We start from the raw sequence: 25,983 nt of genomic DNA on the forward strand, positions 1-25,983 counted from the left end.
AACATTCTCTTGCCACAAACATTTTAGTGCAGTTTTTTGAGAGCTTGAAGCTGCAGACTATAGTATACTTCTGGTACAACATTCTTTTTGGATGAGACATGTGAGCCATTTCCTACTAGTCTGTGCCTCCTGTAGAGCTGCAACAAGGATAGTTGATACCAGGAATGCTGAGTGAGAAATGTTCTTTTTTTACCAAGGGCAATTATTTACTTGGTCAAGGTAAAGACTTGACCTAGGGCTAGAACTCTGGCTGTTGGCTATTTAATTCTGTGATGCTTCTTTCCCCCTGCCACCATACACACATTTTTACACTTTCCCTGTCAAACATCTGGGAACAAATCTTCTTTTCTTCATGCTGGAAGGTGCAATAGATACATATTTGGGAAGTGATACTGATTTTTTTCCAGCATAAGAGTATAGCCCTTCAGCTGTAATTTTAGGGAAGGAAAATATAATTATCTCCATTTTACAGTCCAAATTCTAAAAGTGTGACCTCTTTATCTCTAGGGTGTTTGGGAACAGAACCCAATAGACTTAATTTTTAATTCCAAGCCTAGGATTGAGTGTAAGTGACATTTTGTGGGAGCATAGGAAATGCACAAAATATGGTGGTGGCCTGGGTACAGTGTGAGAACCTTTGTGTTGGTAATCTGTGAGTAATACCTGGTCACATCTGTGAAGCCAGGAAGTCTGAATAAAGGCAAAACTAGCAACATCCTGGGAGATTGTGAATATATGTTCTTAATAGCAGTGACTGCAGATGATGGTATTCCTTGTATGTTTTGCTTGACAGGGAAATAATAAACTGGAAGTAGTACTGAGATTGTGAAAACAGCATGGAAGGAGAGATTAACTTCCTTCCCCCTCCCTTGTGTTGCAACCCTGATCTGTATCAGAGGACCTCTGCAGTTGCTGTTTACCAGTAAAATATAAGAAAGATCAGTGAAAACATATTCCAGTGTCTAATCCAGTTTGTGCCTTAGCCTTCCACATGATCAGAAAAACTAGAATTACACAGAGCGAAATTATATAACTGGACAAGTTACAGCATGCAGTTCTTTCTGATACAGAATTTGGAGTGCCTGGGGCAGAACTTTATATTTCTTTTTAGCATGGAGTTTGCATAGCCTTACCCATCTAAACAAGACTTTTTTTCTACCCAGAATATGAACTGCCTGAGGTAGTTTGTCCCCACAACAGATTTGCCTTCAATCTGACTCCTTTATGCTTTACAATGCAAAATGTAATTCAGGCGGAAGAAACCATGGGTCTTGAAACAGACATAGCAGGGAATTAAGGACTTGCCTCTTCTGAGATTTGTGAAATATTGTTTGGAACTTGGGTTATTGCTAGAATAAATCCTTGAATCATCTCTCACTGTATTCCTTATAAGATTCTTTGTGACCTTCTGAACCAGAAAAGGAATTTGTGCAGTAGTCCAAATCAGAAACTGGGATCTTTAGGCTTCTGCCTGTCTTTGTTGCCTTTAATAAAACTGGCATTAAGTATGCTGTCTTGTCTTTAGTCACTGCTTTTAATCAGTGTCTTGTCTTTCTTGGAGGCTAAATATAAGGAAGTGTAACCCTTGTTAAAAGTGAGAGTTTACAGAGAGTTACTGGAATGCAGCAGTCATCACTTGGCTAAGATTGAAAAAAAATATTAGGAAAATATATGCCTTGCTGTAGCCATCTGATGTAATTTGGTTATGGCTTAATCTGGCTGGAGATATATACATGGAACACCAAGGACAAGGAACATTCCAAAGCACAAACTTTATAAGCAAGAGCATAGGAGATATATAGTTTCCTTGCAGTTTATTGGTTTTTATCTGTTGTACTATGATTCCCTTAAATTGTCTCAGGGACAGGCTGGGGCAGTCCCTTCATCCCTCTGTTGGGGATAAAATATACTTCCTTTAGAGCCAGAACTTAAACCTTGCATGCTTGAATGTGTTATCTGGGTTAAAGTTGAGTAGCAAGAGAATGTGTTATTCAGAAAAGAACCCTTTATATAAAAGAGTTCCAACAAACTCTGTAGCTTGTGGGGGCCCAATTCTGATTAGAATTATGACTTGAGGAAAGGAGTGCTCCATCTGCCATTTTCCTGACCTCAGCCTCATGGAGTCACTGTTTGTCCCTGCAGTCCTAAATATTCAACCAAAAACTGAGGAGCTCAGTTCATATAGCTTCAGGCCTCTCATGTTGTCTGGTCCAAAGCCTTTCCCCTAAACTCATGTATTTCTTTGAAGCCACAAGATCAGAAATTTTTTACTCATATTAAAAATAAAATTTTAGGCTTTTTTATATTTTATTGTGAATGTTAAAATTGTCATGTTATGTGATAAAACTGTAATAGTTGGCAACAGTGTCTGTTCGTAAGAAGCCATGTGTAACAAACTTGCTCCCACCCTGAAGGGCTGGCGTACAGCAGGCCTAGTGAAGAAGGCCTTAGCAACAGCCAGAGTAAAGAAAAAGGCTCCACAAGCAAAGAACCCACCTGATTGGTTGGAAAAGGTCCAATAACGTTTGGCCAAAGCTAGGGGGAGCTAGTGTGTGCTTACAGCACTTAGAGTGAGGACAGTTCTAATCAGAGTCTGTCAGAGAGCAGTCGAGACTGAAGATCAGTCAAGGGAAGTTTGGGGTCTTGAAACTGACGAAGTTGAGAGAGAGAGAGAAGGGATTCTGACTCAGCTGTGTTAGGCTGTCAGGATTCAGATAACTGCATACGAAGCTGTAAGAGGCTTGCTAGTTTAGTGTTGGAGGCCCCTGAGGCTGTCCAGTCAGTCAGAGGCTTGACAGTGAGACTGTCCAGGACTCTAGAGTCTAACTCCCACCCAGTTCAACACACTAGTCTTGGGGAAAATTGCCCAGTCCAGTGGCAGTTTGGCCTTGCAAGAGAAGCAGGATGGCTCAGGAGAGGGAGGCTTGGATGCACCAGAATCCTTTACAGGGGATAGGCACTGGCAGTGTAATGCTGGATTCAGTAGAGGGTGAGGGTTACAGCAAAAGACCCAAGCCTCTGTCAGTAAAGGTGCTTGATGTTTTGGTGGCAAAACCTTCCTCTGAAGAGAGACACTGCGTGGTGTCTGTGTGGAAACCAGTGCCAACAACGTCTCTGAGAAAACCTAAGTGAAAAGAACCTCTCTGTAACCGGGCCCTTAAGCTTTAGTACCTCTCTGAGCCAGTTTTAAAGAAGCCTTTATTTTGTTTTAAAAATAAATTTCAATTACCATGTTCAAATTCCCTTGTGCCTGTGAGAGTCTCTCTGTGTGTGTCTTTAGAGTGGGTGACTGGCTAGAAACTCCAGCCATTAGGAGTTCCCTCCAAAACAGTTAAAGGGACTCTGAAGTAATTTCTCCTCAAGTCAGAGTGGGAGAGAGGTGGGAATCTTTAAAGCCTTGGTGACTAGTAACAGTGTGGGATTCTCTAGTATCTGAATTAAATGGTGGCAGCGAAAAGTTAGTTAAAAGGAGGGTTCCTGAAAACAGCTACCAGGAATCCTTTCTACCAGATGCTTTGATCCGTTACCCCATGCTTGACAGTACATTTGGTTTTTCTGAGCATATGAGCCCATGTGTTTGTTTTCATTAGCCTTTTAGACATTTGCTCAGGTATTCAGGTCTGATCTGGAATTCCTGCTCTTTGCATGCTATCAACAACATGATATTTTGACTTTTCCGGAGTCCGCTCCATGGCCCCAGTGCTGATGTCCAAGGGGCTCAGCTTTCTACATAGCTGTTGGATTTTAAATGCTCAAGTTCACAGGAGGTTTTCTTTGGCAGCGGGCCTCTTGCCTTCTCTCTGTTTATGTTGAGAAAAGATGTTGGTTGCATTTCTCATGTGATCTCTAGAAAAGCAACCAGGTTGTGAAGGATCCTGAGATAAAGAAAGAGCAACTCTTAAGTAGCAGTCCATCCACTCATGCTGCCTTAAAGTGACTCCAAGAAGAGGATGCATATTTCTAGGCACCAGAAGTCCAGCTAATTACACTTTAAAGGTAGGAGGATAACTGAAAAGCTTTCTCATTGGTCTGAGCCATCAGCCTGGTTAGATGTGAATGAAATCTGAAAACAAAGTACGTGAGTTATTGAAGTAGTGATTGCCACTCAAGAAAGTAACAGGAATAGCTGTAAATAGCTTTCTAGAAATGGAGGTGTCATTGTATTGTGGAAACAAACAAACATAAACAAGCCAGTTGGGTAAACTTACTATGAAAAAGATGTTCAGTAGACCAAACAGTGAGTGGTAGAGCCAAGTTACATGTGATGTTAGAACTCCTGACATGCTAAAAGGCAGTTATGGGTATAGAAGACCCCAGTATTCAATAAATTTGCCTAAAATTAATAGCTCTTGTAGCAGAAAAAATGTTAATTGCTAAGGACTGGAAAAACAAGCTTGCACCTGCCATAAATGTCTGGCATAGTAAAATATGGGAACTTCTAACAGACAAAATTGCCTCATAGATTAAAGCTATTCAAAACTGTTCCTATAAATAGCTGCATAGAAATATGGCTTTCATTTCTGTTGTTTGTTGACTCAGATGAAAAATTTGGCTCTCATCTTAAAAAACTGAGGGTTGTTTAAATATACTGAGAGCAAAATAAATATATAAATAAAATAAAAATTAAGATGGGACTAAGTTTAACTTGACTTTCAATTTTAACAAAAGTCATATAAACCCTTGGAATTCTAAGAAGTATTTGGTTTTTACTTCCAGTCATAGCTAACTTATCCTGATTCCTGGTGGGGCATTCAATGCAAGAAGTGGTTTGCCTCTGGTATTCCTTGGTGGTCTCCCATCCAAATACTGATCAGGGCATAGGCTGCTTAGTTTCTGAGATCTGATGAGACTGGGCTAGCCTGGGCAATCCAGGTCAGGGCCAGTTTTTATACTGTTCTAGCAATTATTACTTACCGTAATACGTATTGCTTGTGATATCTCTGGTCCTCTTGATGTATTACATCATCCCAAAATGTAACTGTGGGATGGGTGCAATTTTTGTGAACCTGTAATGAAAAGAAACTATTATGAAAAGTTTAAAATAAAGAGTGTATTTTCTTTTCTCTTTTTTTAAGTAACCAAAGAGAGGTCTGGATCAGAGCCATTGTGTTTTTTTCTATTTGCCTTCTTCTGCTTGAAGTTCCAGTAGGGGAAAAAGAAAAAGGACCTGTGTTGTGCCCCAATCCAGATTGCTTACTTGCTTTTAAGGACTAAATAATATGCAGGCAATTTCTCAGAACTCCCAGTGTTGTATTTTGCCGTTTGGTAACGAGTTAAATTCTGGTGCTGTAAAGGATGTGATACAAAATGGGGAGGAATATAGCAATGAGCAACAATGGGAGTATGCAGAGCCTTGCATTCATGGGACAGCTTAGATCAGGGGTAGGGAACCTGCGGCTCTCCAGATGTTCAGGAACTACAATTCCCATCAGCCCCTACCAGCACGGCCAATTGGCCATGCTGACAGAGGCTGATGGGAATTGTAGTTCCTGAACATCTGGAGAGCCGCAGGTTCCCTACCCCTGGCTTAGATGATTAGGAGGATCCCCTCCTCACAGGTCTTACCTGTGGCCACCATCACTTCTAGTTTGACCCTGAGGAAATGTCACATGCATTTTGCATTTGACAGGTAGATGGATGTTGCCTTATTTTGTTAAACCAAGATGGGTGAAAGTACAACAGTTCACAAGAGTGTACGGGTGTTTGGGTCTCCTCACCAATAATTACTTCTGTGTGGCGTCTTCTAGTTGTCAACAACAAAAACATCAGTTGACATATGGCCCTTAAAGAATTCACAAATAATTGGAAAGCTGTTCTGACCAAGATTTTAAAAGGCTGTCTTACTTAAGGCATTCTTTCTCATTCAAAACAACAATGGCAACAAACAAAACTTCCAACTTTATGGGGGGAAAGGTCATTTTTAGAGCAGCACATGAATTGTGAGTTGTGATTGTGGTGTTGTGCTGATTCTTGAACTGCTGCCCAGTAATTGTTGTTCATATCTTAGCCATTGCAGTAGTTAGGACATCTGACTGAAGCTTTAAAAACAACACATGAAAAAAAGTGTGTACATGTGAACATCACTTCAGTTTTTCCATTATTAAAATGTAGGGAATGCTTGATTTTCAGCCATTCAGAATATTCCTTTCATTGTTTTATAATGGAAGAACAATATATATATGTAAATATATGTAGAAGATAAAAGATTAATAAAACTTGACAAAAGGGTGAGGAATAGAGAACTACCATCTTTCCTGTTATCATATTCACTGCTATACAATATACCTGGTTATCATGACAAACTCCACAAACTCTGTCAGTGGTCTGTAAGTCTTTTATTAAATGCTACCCAGGTATTATGATGTGTGTGTGGAGAGAGGACCTATATATTGCATTCCCATGAGGTGTGATGGAGACTCCCAAGAGCTCTGTGTTATGGGTGTGTAGCATAGTTCCCAAGTGTAGTACTTAATTTTTCTACGTGTGAATGAACAGTTGTAGCACACTTACCTGGGAAAAAATGAAGGACTTCTGCACAGAAACCATTGAGCTGTGTTTAAACTTGCAGTAGTGTAGGAGGTTAAGAGCAGGTGCATTCTAATCTGGAGGAACGGGGTTTGATTCCCAGCTCCGCTGCCTGAGCTGTGAAGGCTTATCTGGGGAATTCAGATTAGTCTGTACACTCCCAACACGCCAGCTGGGTGACCTTGGGCTAGTCACAGCTTCTCGGAGCTCTCTCAGCCCCACCTATCTCAAAGGGTGTTTGTTGTGAGGAGAGAAAGGGGGGATATAAATCCAAACCCCTCCTCCTCCCCCTCCCCTCCTCCTCCTCCTCCTCCTCCTCCTCCTCCTCCTCCTCCTCCTCCTCCTCCTCCTTCTTCTTCTTCTTCTTCTTGCCTCTGTAGCTACAACCATTAAGAATCATGTTTGATTCTGTTATCACAGTTGCATCATGCATTCTGCTTCTTTATCACTGGGGTAGAGCATGCTTGATGGAATAGTGGGACCTGGCTTTTATCAAGAGAGAGAAAGAAGTATCATTTATTGTGCCGCATAAGCAGTGTGATGTAAGCCTCAAGAGTCTCTTCATTCTTGTCTTTGCTTCCTGGGACAGATGTGGACGAGTGTGCAGAAGGAAATGGTGGCTGCCAGCAGACTTGTGTCAACATGATGGGGAGCTACGAGTGCCACTGCCGTGATGGATTTTTCCTGAGTGATAACCAGCATACGTGCATCCAGCGCCCCGAAGGTTGGTCTTTAATGCCTTAATTTCTTGTGCTGCATGTCAGTCTCCGCTTCCACTAGTTGAAAAGAAAAGTAGTTAATTATCTTTATGGGCAGAACTACATTTCCAATTCTAAAGTACTTTTCATATAGATGGGTGTGTTGAAGCCATAACTGAATGTCTACTGGGTAATGGGCTGGGTATTTTTGATGTGGCTCCAAATAGAAGCGAACTGCTAGCACTCTGGTTGAGAATTAAATGATAAAATGTCTGCAGAAAGGAAGTACGCGCTGTGTAGTCATGCTGAAAACTTCAATATGAACCCTATCACCAGGTGAACTTAACCATGTTGACCTCCCTTGATTGTATTTGAGGTGAGCTCCTGTTTGGACTGCCTCAGTGTTCCCTGGTGTAGTTAGTTGCAAGCACATCACTATAGAGGGCTGAGTTATTGCAGCTTGCATTGCTTTGGCCATGATGAAGAACTCAGTCACCTCAATTACAAGAGAAGCAGTACACATCCCTTAGAGTCATGGTCAGGTCCTACATCCTGAGCAGACTTACAGCCATTGAACTGAATGGGTTTAGAAGGGAACCATAAGCATAAGCATAAGCATAAGCATTTTATTGTCATTGTGCACGCACAACGAAATTTACAGCAGCATTCCTCGATGCACACAATTTCAGACTCATACAATTTCAGACTCATGCAATTTCAGACTCATACATCATCATCCTCCACCCATCCCTACATAGCCCCAAATACATCAATATGAAGCAGTTAACTAACTTGTACAAAACAGTTTGCTATTCACCTCCTGCATAGTTGGATGCATTCTTTAATTAACTAACATTGGACAGGTTGCATTGCCTTCTCTCTTATTCTTGTGGGATCTATTCAAGAACTGATCACAAAATCCGATCACAAGATAAGCTGGGTTCATAGTGAGACACTAAAGGCACACTGAGACAGCTAAAGAGTAAACTTTACTTTCAGAAAATCTGTTTGTGGGATTCTTCCTCCTTGTACTATGTGCCACAACAGTAGCAGAAAATTAAAGGGGCAGGAAATGAAAGCATCTCTGGCCTGGATGGTCCCAGCTATCCTGATGTCATCAGATCTCAGAGGCTATGCAGGGTTGGTCCTGGTTAGTACTTAGATGGGAAACCATAAAGGAATATCAGGGCCATTACGCAGAGGAAGGCAAACTTCTCTTGCTTTGAAAATCCTACTAGGTTGCCATAAGTCGACTGTGAGCTGACAGCATGTCACACATGCATGCAGATGAAAACAGACAATGTTGTCATTCTGGCCAGTGCTGTAATTGTCCTTATCAGAAGCATCCACAGTTGCATCCAAAAACATCTTGCTGAACAGTCAGCTTCCTGCTCACAACTGACAAGCAAAATGTGATCCAAACTGGCAGATGTTCAACCATAATCAGTGCTATATGAGTACATTCTAATAGTTATTTCTTTAAAATAATGATGAACCTGCCTTTCCTCCTAGCAAATGGGACCCAGGATGGGTAGTAAAATAATTTAAGATCAAGAAAAAAATCAGAAAATTATTAATCGGCATGTGCACAGCGGGATGGGATAATCACTGGGTCTGATCTGCTAATCTGCCTTGACATGATGAGATCTGCATGACAATGAACCAGTCAAAGTTCCTGTGTTCACTGGAGGCGTTCAGTGCTAGTTGCTCACAAGCTCTTGATCTGGAAGTGCCGAAACTTAACAACATCTGGTTGTAGAACTTGTTAAGGAGCTCCTCTGCTTAAGCAACAGAATTCTGGACGCCCTTTGCATTTCATGTCCCATGTGTTGTCTATTGTCTTTTGGCTACTGACTTGTTTATAAGAACAAACGAATTATAGCCCAATGTTAATAATATGTTAACTACTGCTAAACCACTTCAAATAGGACTTTTTATGTAATGCATTATATATCAGAAAATATATATCAGATAATAATAATAAAAATCTGTTTTATGACATCACAGAGTTAAAGAAGTTTGGTTAAGGCACAGTTCACACTGTTCAGCCTGTGGCAGCTATTTTTTAGTCAAATACTTTTGACTTTGCTGCTGTGGTTATGTGAATGGCACACTGTGAACTGGGCACAGATCAACTCTTGGCAGCTGATCTCAATTGTTCAGTAGCATCTAGTTCTGTCTAATTTATGGTAGAGTCCTATGGAGCATTACACTCTCAGCTCACTGAAATTAACTGGATTAACTACATAGGATTGTGCTATTGGAAATTAAAAGGCCCACTGCAAAATGGGCCCATGAGTGTGGGTTGAATGGATCTCTTCTCAGTTCAGAGTGTGATTACATCAATACACACCCAGCTTGCAATTTCATGCACTGGTTAACTGGACATTGGATTAATGGTGCTGTGCTGAAGAGGGATTTTGTTGCAAATTGGCAATATAGGAAAGCAGCTTCATCAAGTGCTAAAATCTGGACACAAGCATTTAGCCTGCATTCTCAGTAGGACAAACTGGTTGTGTAAATAGATATCCATCAATATGGTATCAAGCCACTGTCAGACTGGCTGATTCGTTTTATGGGTCACTGTTGTCCAGTGCCTAGAAAAAAGTCAGCTGGGTTATAGTCAAGTAGAAAAGTGGTTGTAGAGAGTACAGTTCAGACCAGCTATGCTGATTGAAAAACAGACAAGATGAAAGAACTCTAAACCTTCCAGCCTCCGAGCGGTAAACCTGGAAGGGTCAGTTATGCTGTCTTGAGCAGCTGTGCCAAAATGCAGAAGATTCATAGTTTAATCTAAAACTGAGGCATACCCTTCTTAATAGAAGTCAATGGACTTCAAAGTGTGTAACTTTCTTTAGTACTGCAAACCTATTAGGGTGTAAATCCTGTGGCGTAGGAGGTTAAGAGCTCGTGTATCTAATCTGGAGGAACCGGGTTTGATTCCCAGCTCTGCCGCCTGAGCTGTGGAGGCTTATCTGGGGAATTCAGATTAGCCTGTACACTCCCACACACGCCAGCTGTGTGACCTTGGGCTAGTCACAGCTTCTCGGAGCTCTCTCAGCCCCACCTACCTCACAGGGTGTTTGTTGTGAGGGGGGAAGGGCAAGGAGATTGTAAGCCCCTTTGAGTCTCCTGCAGGAGAGAAAGGGGGGATATAAATCCAAACTCTGTGGCACTCAATAGTATTTACTTCTGTGTATACATGCTTAGGGTTGCACTGTCAGTCTGGCATCAACCCACTGGCTTATCCACTTGTCTCTGGTGCCAGTTTTTCCTAATTGCACCCCAACTTTGCCATTCTGAAGTTATAGTCCAGCTGTACGCATCATTCTTTCATGGATATTTAATAACGTCCTGCAGATTCTTTTGGCCATGTGGCTGTTTGTGAATAAGTTTCTCCCACTGGTATCTCACCATTTATTCTTCACTGCTGCCACAGAGGGTCACTGCGTATACATGCCCTGCTTAGTTCTCTGCTGTTCAAATGAGGCTGCCAGGAATGGGGGATGGAGAGGCCAGTTAGGGCCTGTAGTGGCAACTGTTTTTGCAGCTTCTGAGAAAATGAAACAAACTCTTCCAAAACCCATTTCATGAACGCAGCTAGACAACTATTGGATAGAAATAGACATTATTTTTAATGGGCTGGATTTAAACCAGTAACTTAGAATGGAAGAAACATTATTTCTTCCCTACCCCCTTTCCAAACAAGAGAAACTTGGCGCGCAGCGTCAGTCAAAGATGTTTTCATCATTGGTGAACGTATGAAACTCTTTTTAGCTCAGTAATGTATTCTCACTGGTAGTAGCTCTGCAAGATCCCAGGCAGAGAGAGGGTCTTTGCTAACATAAGAACGTAAGAAAGAGCCTGCTGGATCAAACCAGAGTTTGATCCATCTAATCCAGCACTCTGCTACTTGCAGTGGCCCACCAGATGCCTTTGGGAGCTCAAATGCAGGATGTGAAAGCAATGGCCTTCTGCTGCTGCTGCTCCCAAGCACCTGATCTAACACCCACTACCTGGTTGTGAGTGCCTCCCCTCCCCACCATCCTTGCAGGGTAGGCCAGCACCCACAGAGCAAAGAAGCACACGGAAATTAGCTATTTCCAGCAGGCAAACTTACAGTTTACAGGCAAGCAGTTTACAGCACTCTTGCACACTTCTCAACTCCCTCCCTCCTCCCCTGTGTCCCTTTTAATTCCTCCCCAAAGGGTGTCTCCCTCCCCCTTTGGGCTTCCTATCCCAGCCTACTAGTGTTTGGTGGGCTATCAGTTGAGCCCTGATGCCTCGTAATTGGTCCGTCAGAGTTCTAGGCCCTCCTCCCTGACTGCAGCCTGTAGTGGGCTGTGATGACCCTGCCCCACTCTATGGAAATGCTGAGGTCTGTTAATTGCAACTGGGTTGGGACTGTGTCGACTCCACCTTTCTCAGTGGAACCCCTGAGACCTGTTCCTTCTGCCCAGGTAATTCAGATTTACTTGGTTTCTAGCTTCCAGGAAGTTCTGGTTTTTGCTAGTAAGTCCAAGGGTGGGGTTGTCAATTGCAGGTTGTCTTGTGGTCCTTGGGCAACAGTCTGGGTAAGCGAGGGGGGTGGGGAAACCTGTGGAACATGGACTCTACCAATGAACCATGCCTTTTCCCAACTGCTTGTTTTGCCCACTCTGTGCTTGGGAAGGAATGTAGGGAGTAGGGAAGAGAAGGTGACACATGGAATTCATTCTGTCTCCTGCACTCCACAGTGTACCATCCTCCTTGTATTATGCCTCTCTCTGCCCCAGTGATTTGCAGCACAGATGAGGATGAAAGAGATCAGTATAGCTTGTATGAATAGTGCATTTGAACGGATGCACTATCTTTATCACAGAGCCTTGAAAAAAATGTGTGCCTTTTTTAGTAATGTATCCTTCATGTTCAGTTTCCACAGTTTCAGGGAATAATTAAAACGCATCATTAAAAGTGGGAGCTGCTTTTTGGCACCAGACAACATGCCATCATAGAGTGGCATTTTTTCCCCCTGGAAGTAAGGAAAGGGTAAACTCTCACTTCCTATATGTAAATCCACAGGAGGCACAGGAAATTAAACTCAAATAAAGAGCATAGTCATAAGCTACCTTTTCCTCAAACATATCTAAGAATTTTGTAGTCCTTAGGGAATAGAATGATCAAAGTAGAGAGCCTTCATGACTGAATTTAAGTACTTGTGATCCCTAAATGCCTGTCGTGAGAGCCCTTAAGACTATGAAGTCTCCTGCTAAATATACCCTGTTCAGTAAACGTGGCTTTCCTCCCAGTGCAATTCCCTCAGGACCCTTTGGTGGTGGTGTAGTTAGTCTGGTTAGTACCAAGATCTCCTCTGAGGTCATGTAGCCTTTCAAATCGGTTTTGGCAAGACACTAACAGCACCTCTAAGACAAGCTTGAGATTACACCCTGGACTGCCTATAAAATAGTCAGACAACTGTTGCGGTTGCTTCAGTTCCACTCGCTACACTGTAAAATGGCATGAGAAACTCTGGATGGAGCAAAACAGCAGCTGCTTGCCTGTGCTTAAATGAGATGCCTCTGTAAAGGCCAGAGAATTCAGCATGCAATCTCTTACTGGAAGTAAGCTGCCTGTGACCACACTAAGTTGTTCATCTTCTTTGTCTGCCTGTGGATTTTGTTAAACGTTATATAAAATCTTTTCAATGGTCTGTTCAATACCCACAGAACCCAGAATTTACTGCTGAAGTTGTAAGTGACCTTTCCTTGTTTCCCAGGAGAGTGAAGCAACCAGGCTATGGGTGTGAGCAGATCCTTTGTTTGCCGGTTCAGTTGGAAGCAGAGAAATCGGATCAGGAAAAGGGACATGCAGAGATCCAGAATGCTGTTGATTGTCCCAAGCTTCCGCATAAAGCTGAGAAAGTTGTAGTATATATGTGTGTGGGATGGGAAGAGATGAGGTGTTTGGGGACAAACCTTGTGGGAAAAGGGAAACAGCTGACAAAATTAAAACTGTTTTCTCAGTAGGTCTTCATAGTTATATCTCTGTATTTATTTTTCTGTTGCTAATTCTGAACATTATTACATAGGCTATATTTTTGGCAAGTATTGTGGAATCGAGGCACATAAAATATACTGTGGGTTTTCCAGATCCTGCATAGTAGTGCTTTTGCTGATAACAGACCTCTGCTGGTGCTTCTCAGCCACCAGCTTTTCCCCCTCTATGACTGCATTGACCTTGTTTATAATAACAGAAAATAATTAATTGATTGTGTGGAGGGGTGGGGGGCTGTTAGTCCTATAATTATAGTCATATCTTCCCTCTTCTACATTTTTCTCTCACTGCACTTGGGCCGTGCCTCTGTAGTGTCTTCCTGCCTCTCCAGTATCTTCTCTGAAACTCCAAGCTTTGCATATTACCAATGAAAGACACATTGATTAAATTGGCAGGTTGCTGCTTTACAGGACATTGGACACACTGAGCATTTTGCTGACACAATCATTCCACTAATAGCCTGAATGGAAATACCAAACAATATGGATTATTCTGGGTTGTTTTAGAGCAGAGATCCCCAGTGTGGTGCTTGTGGGCACTATGGCACCTGCAGACATCTTTCCTGGTGCCTACCAAGTGATTTTAGAAAGTGGATGGAGCGACCGCTCAGAGCCCTTTGGGGGCTTGGGCAGTATATGAAAACTAATTAATAATAATGATAATGATAATGATGACAATAATAACAACAACAACTGAACTGACAGTCGGAAATGAAAACTTCACAACAGTCAACATTAAGTGAGGAATTTTCCAAGGTGATTCACTATTACCTTTACTGTTTATCATTGCCATGATCCCACTCACAGTAATTTTAAAGAAAACAAAGTTGGGATATCAAATGGGCAAAGACTCGGGAAAAATCTCACATTTGCTGTACATGGATGATTTGAAGTTGTACAGGAAATCAGTCACAGAAATCCATTCACTAGAAAACACAGTCCGAATATTCAGCATAGATATTTCAATGGAATTTGGCCTGGAAAAGTGTGCCACGGTGGCAATAAAGAGGGGCAAGATCACTGAGAGTGATGGCATAGAAATGCCTGATGGCTAACTCATCAAGTGCAACCAAGAGGCAGCTTATAAATACCTGCACATTTTACAGTTGGATAACATCAAACATGGGCAAGTAAAGACTCTGGTCAGCAGAGAATACACCCAGAGGGTCAGGAAATTTTTTTAAATCTAAATTAAACAGTGGGAATACCATCAAGGCCATCAACACCTGGGTCATACCCGTCATCAGGTACACTGCGGGAATCATCAACTGGACACAGGCTGAGTTGGATGCATTGGATAGAAAAACTCGGAAGCATATGACAATGAACCATGCCTTATACCCACACAGCGATACTGATAGATTATACCTTCCCCGGAGATCTGGTGGCAGAGGCTTACTGCAAGTAAAACAAACAGTGGAAGTGGAGAAACATGCACTGGCCGATTATGTGAATATAAGTCAATAACAGGCATTGATTGAGGTGAAGAACAGGCATTTGCTGAAGACCCAGGAAACCAAACAAGACTACAGAAAAAATGTGATTAAAATGAGGACCTAAAGCTGGCGCAACAAAGCTCTGCTTGGCCAATTTCTGGAGAAGATCAAGCACAAGGTGGACAATGAAACGACGTGGCAGTGGTTAACAACTGGAAGTCTGAAAAAGGAAACTGAATCCCTGATTTTAGCTGCTCAAGAACAAGCCATTAGAACAAATTTGATCAAGGCCAGAATCAAAAAATCCTCGGATGAGGCAAAATGCAGATTGTGCAAAGAAGCTGACGAAACTGTAGATCATGTCCTCATCTGCTACAAAAAGATTGCCCAGACTGAGTACAAACAGAGGCACAACTCAGTGGCCAAGATGATCCACTGGAATTTATGCAAGAATTACAACATAAGATCAGCTAAGAACTGGTGGGAACATTGTCCAGAGAAAGTAACAGAAAATGAGAACATCAAGATCCTATGGGACTTTCGAATCCAAACGAACAGAGTGTTTAAACACAATACACCAGACATCACTGTGATCGAGGACAGTAAAGTGACCATCATCGACATAGCAGTACCCGGTGACAGCAGGGTCATTAAAAAAGAACACGAGAAGGTTACTGGATACCCTGATTTGAAAATCAAGCTTCAACGCCTATGGCACAAACCAACTGAGGTCGTCCCAGTGGTAATCAGCAACCTGGGTGCCATCCCGAACACTCTAGGGCAGAACTTGAAACATCTTCAAATTGACAAAATTTACATCTGTCAAATTCAGAAGGCAGCCCTTCTGGGATCCGCACAAATACTACGCCGATACATTACAACTTCCTAGGCCTCTGGGTGAATGCCAACAACCAGCTAAAGATCTGGCAGCTGTGAATAATAATAATAATAATAATAATAATAATAATAATAATAATAATAATAATAATAATAATAATAATAATAATAATAAATTGCCCAGACTGAGTACAGAGACACAACTCAGTGGCCAAGATGGAATTTATGCAAGAATTACAACATAAGAACAGCTAAGAACTGGTGGGAACATTGTCCAGAGAAAGTAATGGAAAATGAGAAGGTCAAGATCCTATGGGACTTTCAAATCCAAACGGACAAAGCGTTGAAACACAATACACCAGACATCACCATGATCGAGAACAAGAAAGTGACCATCATCAACATAGCACTCCCCGGTGACAGCAGGGTCATTGAAAAAGAACATGAGAAGGTCACTAGATACCGTGATTTGAAAATCGAGCTTCAGCGTCTATGGCACAAACCAGCTGTGGTCGTCCCAGTGGTAATCGGCATGCTGGGCGCCATTCCAAAAACACTAGGGCAGCACTTGAAACATCTTTGAATTGACAAAATTAACATCTGTCAAATTCAGAAGGCAGCCCTGCTGGGATCCGCACGAATACTACGCCGATACATTACAACTTCCTAGGCCTCTGGGTGAGGCTCGAATTGTAATGAAGGCCAACAACCAGCTAAAGATCTTGCAGCTGTGAAATCTACAATAATAATAATAAATGGTCAATTATAATTTATAATCTGTTCAAATCATGGTTCCACAGCCCAGTAAACCAGTTTCCAATAAGTTGTTAGTGTGGAACTTCACTTTGGAAGGAAAAGGTTTAATGGAAATGGCAATCATGTACCAAATGTTTCAGTTGCAATGTGTAGCAGAACCTACAGTATATCTTCATGTCATCACACTGTGTTCTTCCCATCATTAAACAAGCTTTTCTGAATTTCATTTATCTGTCTTTCTGACATTGTTCTTTTTCTTCAGTAGTGGCTCCAGTAATTATCACTAGTAGAAAAGCTCATGAAAATGTTTACTACCTAGTGAAACTCTAAGCCTTAAAGATGCCTCCTGGCAAATGTCTCCAGGTTAGGAATCTCAGCTGTGCATATGCTTCTCACCAGAACAGTGATTAAGGAATGATGGCTCTTATTAAAGGGGTAGTTTAGCATGCTTCTGTCAGCAGTTCTTTTGGCAGGCCAGGATTGCAAACTGAGAGCTGAACCCTCTCCTGCTAAGAGATTACTGTTTCTGCCAAGAATAATAGTGATGTTGAGGAATGAAAGGGATCTGAATTGCTGCTGACATTCTCAGAAATCTGCCTGAGATGGTGTTGCATTCTGTACTTGAAACATGAGTGTCCATTAGGCCCTCCTGATGACTGTGCCCTGTTTTCAGGACATGAAAAAGTGGTAGAATTTGTTCAGCTGATGCATCTACTGATGCAGGTTACAAGTGTTAATAGAATGATTAAGTTGACATCCTTCCACATGAATTGGAAGGCCTTCCTGCCCTGGTTCTGGTGGTTATGTGCTTCTTTTTATCATTTTAAATGTTCTTTCTAATTGTTCAGGTGTTTCATGTTCTTATGTTGACCACCTTGGGGATGCTGATCAGGTGGAAAGGAGGCATGAAAATGTTGTGAATGAATTAATTCACTATGGACCACTATGCACAGAAATGGGAATATTGTGGGAACAGGGGGATCTCGGAAGGATAAAGTTGGGAAGAAAAAAGGAGAGGAAGAGTCACTGTAATGTGTTGTACAATTGATCTGAAGCTATGCTCCTTTCTTCCTGATCCCTTCCAGTTGAAGACAAATGGAAATAGGTCTGGATTTGGAGGGGGGGGGTGAGCCCCAGGCAGCAGGCAGAGAGGGCGCACCAGCAAGAGGTGGGGGAGGCTCATTTACCCCAAAAAGAGGGCTGCTTGTACAGAGTGCACATCCTTCCCCTAATTAGGCTGCTGCTAAGAGGTGGGGGAGGCTCAGCTACACAGAAGAGATAGTTTGTTCTGCAGCACATGCACCCTCTTCCTCTGATTAGGCTTCTTCTAGAAAATGGGGGAAGCTCAATTGCCCAGCAGAGATGGCTTATTATGCAGTTCACGCACCCTTCTTCCCCTGTTAGGCTGGTGCTAAGAGATTGGAGGGAAGGGAGAGGAAGCCTCCAGGCCTCAGAGAGGAGTCAGAGCCCATGATAAGGCTGTAGCTGTGGCTGTTAGTTGGGCAAGACTGTGGAGAGCAAAGTGGAGAAAGAGCTAAAGGTTCCTGAAAAGACTACAAGGTTCCTAGGTCTGGGCAGTGGGAGACAGACACCCAGGTAACCTCCCTGGCTTCATTTATCTCTGGGTTTCCCCCAACCGAGGGACCCCCCACTCTTCCATCTGCAAGATCTTCCAATTCCTTGTCTTCCCTTCCCCTTTTCAAGAACCATGCATTGACTGTGGCGTATGTTTTGGGCACACAAGACCTCTGGGGCAGGGCTTAGGGCATGTTTTAGCACTCACAAGGGGAGAGGAGTTTGGGGCTGGTGATAATTAATGGTTTAGAACAGGGGTAGGGAACCTGCGGCTCTCCAGATGTTCAGGAACTACAATTCCCATCAGCCCCTACCAGCATGGCCAATTGGCCATGCTGACAGAGGCTGATGGGAATTGTAGTTCCTGAACATCTGGAGAGCCGCAGGTTCCCTACCCCTGGTTTAGAATGTCTGATGCACTCTACCCCCCCCCCATGCTCTGCTGAGGTTCTGCAAGCCCTGGAGCAGCCTGGAGTCAAATGGGGCAGAGGGGAAGAGAAGAGCTCTTCTATTGCTTGCCCTCCCCCCCATTTTAAACTGGGAGCTGTGTTATGCTTATACGCTCTATTTTATTATTATTTATTATTATTTTTTAATTTTTTATTTGTATAGTCCTGTGGTGGCGAACCTTTGGCACTCCAGATGTTGGCCATGCTGGCAGGGGCTGCCGGGAATTGTAGTCCATAACATCTGGAGTGCCAAAGGTTCGCCACCACTGGCAAACATATATATCAGTTTACATTCAAACCATACAATTTCCCCCCCTTTTTCCCTCCCCCCCAAGGAGATGATTTCTTCACAGTTCCATTCTTTCCAGCCTCTTCTCCCATCTGTCTTCTTTAACTCCAATTTCTCTCATCCATTCTATATACAAAGTCCATATCTTCATCATTTCATTCTGTCTATCTTGCCATAATTGATTCCTTGACATTATTTCAAAAATTTCTAACTGTACTTGTTCCCAGATATAACCTAACCATTTCTGTATTGTCCATATTTTCTTATCCTTCCAACCCAATGCTATAATTGCATGTACAGCTCTTATCATTATTTTATACAATTGTCTTTGTCTTCTATCCACTCTACTACTCTCATTCACTATGCTGTTATGCTTATACCCTCGGGGATGGGGCGGTCTACAAATCCAAACAATAAATAAAATAAAATAAAAGTACTCTGTAGTCTTAAAACCTGAGCTTGGGTTCAGTATCCTCTGGTAGATGAGATTATCCAGTAAGGCTGTTTCTCTCTGCCAAACCACAACATCTGCAGTTGAACTGACCCAATCTCAATGGCTCATAGCCTGCTTTAGCCCTCAAAGACGGCAACACAAAGAGCACATCTTTCCTGGCTCTGTTTTTTTGTTATGGGGGTGGCCAACATGGAGACCTCCGAACTCAGCATCCTTCATGCCAGGAAAAAAAGCACAAACAATCCAGGGGTATGAGTCAGCAGCACCTTGTTTTGTTGCAGTTTGGATGCGCCGTACAGCAGTGTCTGCTGCGAATGTTGTCTCTGGTAGAGAGAGCCTAAGGAACTTTTTGACCCCTTCTGGGAAACTTTGGGGCGAGAGCTTGAATTGGCTGATTGCTGTAATATTTTTATTTGAGCATACAATCAAGGAAGTGTAACTAGAAGGACAATAAGGCACGGGGTAACCTGCAAATACTTACAATTGGAAGAATCTGGTAGAAATTCAGGGGCTGACAGAGAGAGTGCTGTGTTCTGATGGGAGACAGCATAATAAAACAGGTGTACTCTGAGCGTTGGGCACAGTGGAAATGCAGGGGATAGAATAAACTGACTGGGAAAGCTCTGGAAAATTGTGATTAGATCCATAGGAATCATGGAGCTCCTATGACTCCTAGATAACATTATAGTTGAGAAGTGCGGGAACAATAGGGCTTCCATGTTGCAAAGATGTTCCTGTCTGATTTTGTCTGTGCAGACTCTCAGCAGAATCCAGAAACTTTCCTTCAGTTTTCTAGAAGCAGCAGTTGGTTGACATGGAGACTTTTAATATTTTTATGTAAAGAGGAGATTTAACTCTCTTTGGTATTACTATTTTTGATTTTTACATGTACCATTCTGCTTTTAACATATTTGGCATAGGTTATGATTGGAACCCAACGAGAACTGTATTCCTGGTTTTTGCAGGGAGGGCTTGTCTTTAATGTTGTGTTGCAAGGGCAAATTCAATAGCATAATTTTTCAGCACACTTTCTGTGGATACTTATACTGGTACCTAGGCCTGCATAGATTGCTACACAAAAGCAGAATGCTTCCTGCATCCAGGGACTTTCTTGAATTCAGTTATGGGAATAACCAGGCGGTTCCCATTAAAGAGATCAGGTATGTGGTTTTGTACCTACCAATCTAGCCAGACAGGAAGCTTCAGGATGTGCTTGCCCACATGACAGTGGCCAGGGACCAGTGTGTGGTGACACTTGTTACCATTGGCTGTTCAGCTGAGTTCCAGAGTTCTTGTAAGTAAGAAAAGATACTTGGGTTTCCCTAGAAAATGTCCTATATACCAGTTATGTGTGATGGCAGCCATTGGAGAGCTCCAGAAATGATTATCTGGTCATTGTTTTTTTACAGTTAATGTGAGCTGTCCATAACTGTTCCTTGCTTGGCAACTATTGGGAGCAGAGTAGCTTTTATGTGTTTTTTTCTCTTTTAGAAGGAATGAACTGCATGAACAAGAACCATGGTTGTGCCCACATCTGTCGGGAAACCCCAAAAGGTGGCATTGCCTGTGAATGTCGCCCTGGTTTCGAGCTCACCAAAAACCAACGAGACTGCAAGTGTAAGTACCTGCAATGGGGCCTGACACATTTAGATTTCGGCTTGGTGCATTTTAGGGATAGATGTTATGGACCCAGAAGGAGCAATGCAAATACAAATCTAATCTTGTATCATTAGCATCTTAATGACTTATTCATTGATATTGAGCATTCTCATTAGAAAAATTAATCCTAAGTGGTGCAGTTGCACCTGGATATTAAAAGCCTCAGTATAGTTCAAGTAGTTTGCTGATTGAAGAAGGTCGAGCCTTGAGAAAGCAAGACAAGCAAGGTCCCTGGATTGTGAAGTTGCCATGTTTACTTGCTGCTGAAAGGAATGAGACGCTGAAATTAGTAAGTTGTCTTAAGAGTTCCATTAAAGGAAAAAATATGAAATGAAGTGGGTAATGGGTAAAACAATGGCCAGGAAAAGAAACAGTAATAGATTTACTACACTTGACATGTCAAGCAGCACAAGGTACAAGTTCATACAAGTGGAGCAGAAATAATGGCAGGTAGGAGAATTTGGTGCAGAGTACCCTCTTTGCCTTCAATACCCTCTTTGCCTTCTTCCGTATATTTTTAGGCTATGGCTGCTTATGTGATAAACTACTGGTATGGGTGCACTTCACTTTAGTGGATTAATTATTACAGCTTTATTGCCTGCTTGAAGAACGTTGCAATATTTCTAGACGTGACAGATTTCAGACACAATAATTTATTTAGATAGTTTTTAAAATCTCAGCTTAAAATGTCCTAATCATCCTTTTATTTTGGTATTTGATGATGAACTAGATCAGTGGTGGCGAACCTTTGGCACTCCAGATGTTATGGACTACAATTCCCATCAGCCCCTGCCAGCATGGCCAATTGTAGTCCATAACATCTGGAGTGCCAAAGGTTCGCCACCACGGAACTAGATAGAATGTGTGGGATGCATATAAGATGGGTTTTATATGCTGCTGAGTTTTTTATGCTTTCCTCTGCCAACTAAAATTTGATCCATTAACTGCTGGAAGCAGGATACTTGTTTGGGTGAGATACATTTCATTCAGACACAATGAATAAACGGCAGTGTGTATGCTTTGCTTTGAAACTCTTAGGCATATGCACTCCAGCAAATGACCCTCTGTTTCATAGACTGGACTTTCCAGAAGACTGCCAGCATGGAACTCACGTTTCTGTGTAACTGACTTCATGATGAAAATGTTTTGAAGCAACTCTTTACTTTTTGTTTGATCTCTTGCCCATTGCAGTGACCTGCAACTATGGTAATGGAGGGTGTCAGCACACTTGTGATGATACAGATCAAGGGCCAAAGTGTGGTTGCCATGTCAAGTTTGTGCTTCATTCTGATGGGAAGACATGCATAGGTAGGTGAGAACTATCATGCAAATCGTGACTGAAAGTTTGCCTTTGTGTGGTGTGTGTAGGCAACAGAGTGTGGTACTTTCAAAGTAGTACTTTGACTGGGGGCTGCTTTCACAAAATAATGGGAGCTCATACCCTGATATCAGTCTATGTGAAGCCAAAGAAAATCTGTTATTGTAAAACATTATTTCCTCAGGCCCTACAAAAACCACTATATAGAAGGGATAATAAAGAAAGTAAAGGGTATCAGCAAGAAAGTAAAGGATCACAGTAATGGATTGCCAAGAGGTTACTTTCAGCCCCCTTCCACCATCCATATTGGGAACAGAATACGTATGTTCTTAAAATGTTTCTGCATTACATCAAAAGATCCAGCTGCCTTGTTACGATCTGGGATGTTTGAAGGGAAATGGAGTGTTAAATTGATCCTATTCTAGAACTATATATGAGCACAGAAGGATGCAACTGACCCAGACTGAGCGCCAGGTGAGTGGGAGGCAACATGCTACTTGACTTCTGTAGCATCCACACAGCAATACTACTCTGTTGGTCTTGTTGCAACTACAGATTCAGTGCTGTAGCAACAGGGTTTCCACATGATAAACTCCCTTGCATTTTCCCCAGCCGTTTTCTCCTCCCCTGCACCACCAAAGGATTTTTTCATGTTTTTAAATTTTAAAAATGGTAATTAACAAATTGCTACAATGTTGTGATGTTGTTTGTATAAGACACCCCTCCCCCCATGATGCAGAGTGGTAAGCTGATTTTTTAACAAGAAAATGAGAAAGCCCCTTAGTGATATGGGGGCAGAGAGGGAATAGCTTCTATTGGGAGCTGAAAAAGGGGTAATGGGAAGGATCTGGGCTTTCTCATTTACACAGCAGCCACCCCAGCTTTACTGCTTTGTTCCCTCAAAGCCTGAAATAAAGCAGCTTAAGGAAATCTAAGGAAAAACTAGAAGCTGAACAAGAACACCATGATGTAGAAGTGGAAATATGTCATGTTGGTGAGGGATTGCTTTATCTTCTTTCGTTTTGCCAACCCTGAGCCTTACACCGGAGATAGTGTTGCCAGATTCTGTGCAGCTGTCAGAGTCTACTGAGGTAGAGTGTTGACTAAAGTGACATGTATTTGCTTTTTAATAGTTAACTTACTTGAAGATTATATATATATTCTTAATTTTCTGTATTAATCTGCTGGATTGTGACTTTCATAAATGATTGATTGAGCAAAGTTAAACCCTTCCAAGACCGTTGGTCTCAATGGACTTAGAAGGGGGTAACTCTGTTTAGGATGGCACTGTCAGCCTAGTCAAGATTTCACCTCCATCCCTTCCTCCTGTGCTGCAGTCCAGAAAAGATAATCAACTTTTTACTAGACCTTTTTCTGTACCAGCAGCCTAATATGCATATGCGATTCAATTCGATAGCCTTTATTGTTTATATGTTTCATGAGATGCTTTGTCCTAGCATAGGTCTAATATCACCTGATTAATTTGTGTTTATGACAGACCGATGTGTTAAAAATGAAAAGTCAGGGCTAGTTAAAAAGCTGGCCATTTCAGTCCAGAGGCAGGCCACAATGTTATCTGTGGGCCTTTAATTCTTAATTAACAGAGAAAGCTTTGCAATTTCACTGTTCAGCTCACCAATCAGTCAAGCAGTTGAATAATCTTAAGTGCCAAATTTGACATGACTGCAACAATTGGGGTGTGTTTGAACATGGGGGTGTCTTGACCTCATAAAAAGAGGAAGTAAATGTCTAACAGCAGTAGAGAGTGTAGGTGATGCTGGTGAAACTTGCAGCAAAGCTTAGCTATAGGGGAGAGCAGCTCTAGGAAGCAAGTCACAGATGCAGTATCATGCCCCTTTCCTGTATGCCTAGGCCTAGGGTAATCAACTCTTGGTTAAAATATTCCTGGTGATTTGCGAGTGGAGCCTGAGGAGGGGGTGGGCTTGGGAACCCCACTGAAGGTCTGCAGTCTGGAGATTGACTGTAATTCCGGGAGATCTTCACACTCAGTCTGAAGGTTGGAAATTCTATATGCCCCTTTAGCTTATCAGCTGCCATTGTTGCTCTCTGACCTCTCCCTCATTGTATTTGGCAGGTGCCAAAAACCATGCCTTTTCTGTATAGAAAAATCTCTTTGCATTTGGTATGGCTTCCATCTGAAGTAATCAGAAACATTTCAGGTACATTTCAAACAGGACAAATATTTAACCCTCAGATTTTGTATTCACAAGAAAATAGGCAAGTGGAATGGATTGAATTTCTGCAGTACCCTGTCTGCCAGGAAACACCACAATGTAATTGTGGTCATATATAGCTGTAACAAATTTCTACTATATATGCATTTAGGATGTGCATGCCTACTCTTTCTGTTTTCCTCAGGACACATGAGATGAGCATATAAAGGGCATGTCTGTTGGGGCTTGGTTGCATTGACTGATTGTGTCTAATTCTTAGAACCATTAAATAAATTTTGTTGATCTGCATAGTATTATTCCTAGTCCTTGAACATCTGGAGTGCCATAGGTTCACCACCACGGGCTTAGAGGTCCTAACACACTGCCATTTTTAAGGTTATAGTGACAATCACTGATTTTTTAACAAGAAAATGAGAAACCCCCTTAGTGATGTGGGGGCGGAGAGGGAATAGCTTCTGTTGGGAGCTGAAAAAGGGGTAATGGGAGAGATCTGGGCTTTCTCATTTACACAGCAGCCACCCTAGCTTTACTGCTTTGTTCCCTCAAAGCCTGAAATACAGCAGCTTAAGGAAAGATAGCAGAAAATCTAAGGAAAAACTAGAAGGTGAACAAGAACACCATGATGCTTTTTTGTAGAAGTGGAAAATGTCATGTTGGTGAGGGAGCAAGCTTGTTTTCTGCTGCTCCAGAGATTAGGACCAGGAGTAATGGATTCAAGGTACAGGAAGAGATTCCACCTAAACATTAGGAAGAACTTTCTGACTGTAAGGGCAGTTCAACAGTGGAATACAATGCCCCGGAGTGTGGTGTAGTCTCCTTCTGTGGAGGTTTTTAAAGAGAGGCTGGATGGCCAGCTGTGGAGAAAGCCCCTTAGTGATGTGACAGACTTAGGGAATCTTGATGTGCACAGTCAGTAGTGATATTTGGTTTGTTGTCTTTAGGTTAGGTTCTCTAGATTGTTATGCATACTCACAGCAAAGGAATTACAGGATTTTAATTCCTTGAACAAGGGAATCTGATGCTTACATCAGTATAGCTGCTGTAGTGGCTTGTCTTTATTCTCTGATGTCCTCGGAAGCGCTGGAGAGGTTAATATTAGATCATAGCAGTTAGTTGCAACCCAAAACATGCCTTCATAAGGTCTCTGCTTGAGAACGTGTGTCAGAATGAACACTGTATGAGTTTTGGAACAACAAAACACTGGAGAGACAGAGAGAGATGCTTTACTGGTTTCAGATGCTGATGTAAGTTGAAAGTAGATTATTAAGAAGTCAAATTTAGGAAGTAAACAAGCCAAATTGTAATTTTTTTGTTCTTGTTGCAAAAAAGAATTAAAATCAGTTTATATGTTTGACTTCAGAAGCATCTGTCGAACTGTTGTGAAAATACACTTTGTGCACAGCTGCTTCTTAGTATAATCCACAGATCGTCAAATTTTCACTGCATGTTGCAGAGCAATTAGGGTTATAGTAAAGCCCCTTTACATTGATATCCTAAGAGAAGATACTTCTACTGCAGCTAGCTCTTGACTGATCTCCCCCCTTCCTTTCACATTTTTCATAATCTGTAGTACTAACTGTTTTATAACTGTTTGGAATCTGAAGGTTATCTGTTCAGTACTGTTAGTTTCATAATGTTGTCCATGTTATTTGAAGAATCAGAGACCCATAAGACTAACACCAGAATTCCATGCACATAAACTTAGAAATAAAGTATACGGATTTCAGTTGAATTTTTAAGTAATCATCATGGCCCAGCCA

The 25,983-nt window shown here is 42.0% G+C and overlaps 1 protein-coding gene across 8 annotated transcripts in view; it reads left to right on the top strand.

The window, feature by feature from the left end:
* Window positions 1–25,983, top strand: part of SCUBE3 (signal peptide, CUB domain and EGF like domain containing 3) — a 120,998-nt gene that overhangs the window by 41,437 nt on the left and 53,578 nt on the right. For 5 of the 8 annotated variants that reach the window (XM_048498017.1, XM_048498018.1, XM_048498021.1 and 2 more), the window contains 3 exons: window positions 7,115–7,249; window positions 20,543–20,668; window positions 21,902–22,018. In XM_048498017.1, coding sequence (XP_048353974.1) covers window positions 7,115–7,249; window positions 20,543–20,668; window positions 21,902–22,018 — 378 coding nt within the window. The remainder of the gene's footprint in view (window positions 1–7,114; window positions 7,250–20,542; window positions 20,669–21,901; window positions 22,019–25,983) is intronic. The other 3 variants (XM_048498019.1, XM_048498022.1, XM_048498025.1) reach the window with 1 other exon arrangement.

This window comes from Sphaerodactylus townsendi, linkage group LG05, assembly GCF_021028975.2.
Source record: "Sphaerodactylus townsendi isolate TG3544 linkage group LG05, MPM_Stown_v2.3, whole genome shotgun sequence".
In the NCBI taxonomy this organism is placed as follows: Eukaryota; Metazoa; Chordata; class Lepidosauria; order Squamata; family Sphaerodactylidae; genus Sphaerodactylus; species Sphaerodactylus townsendi.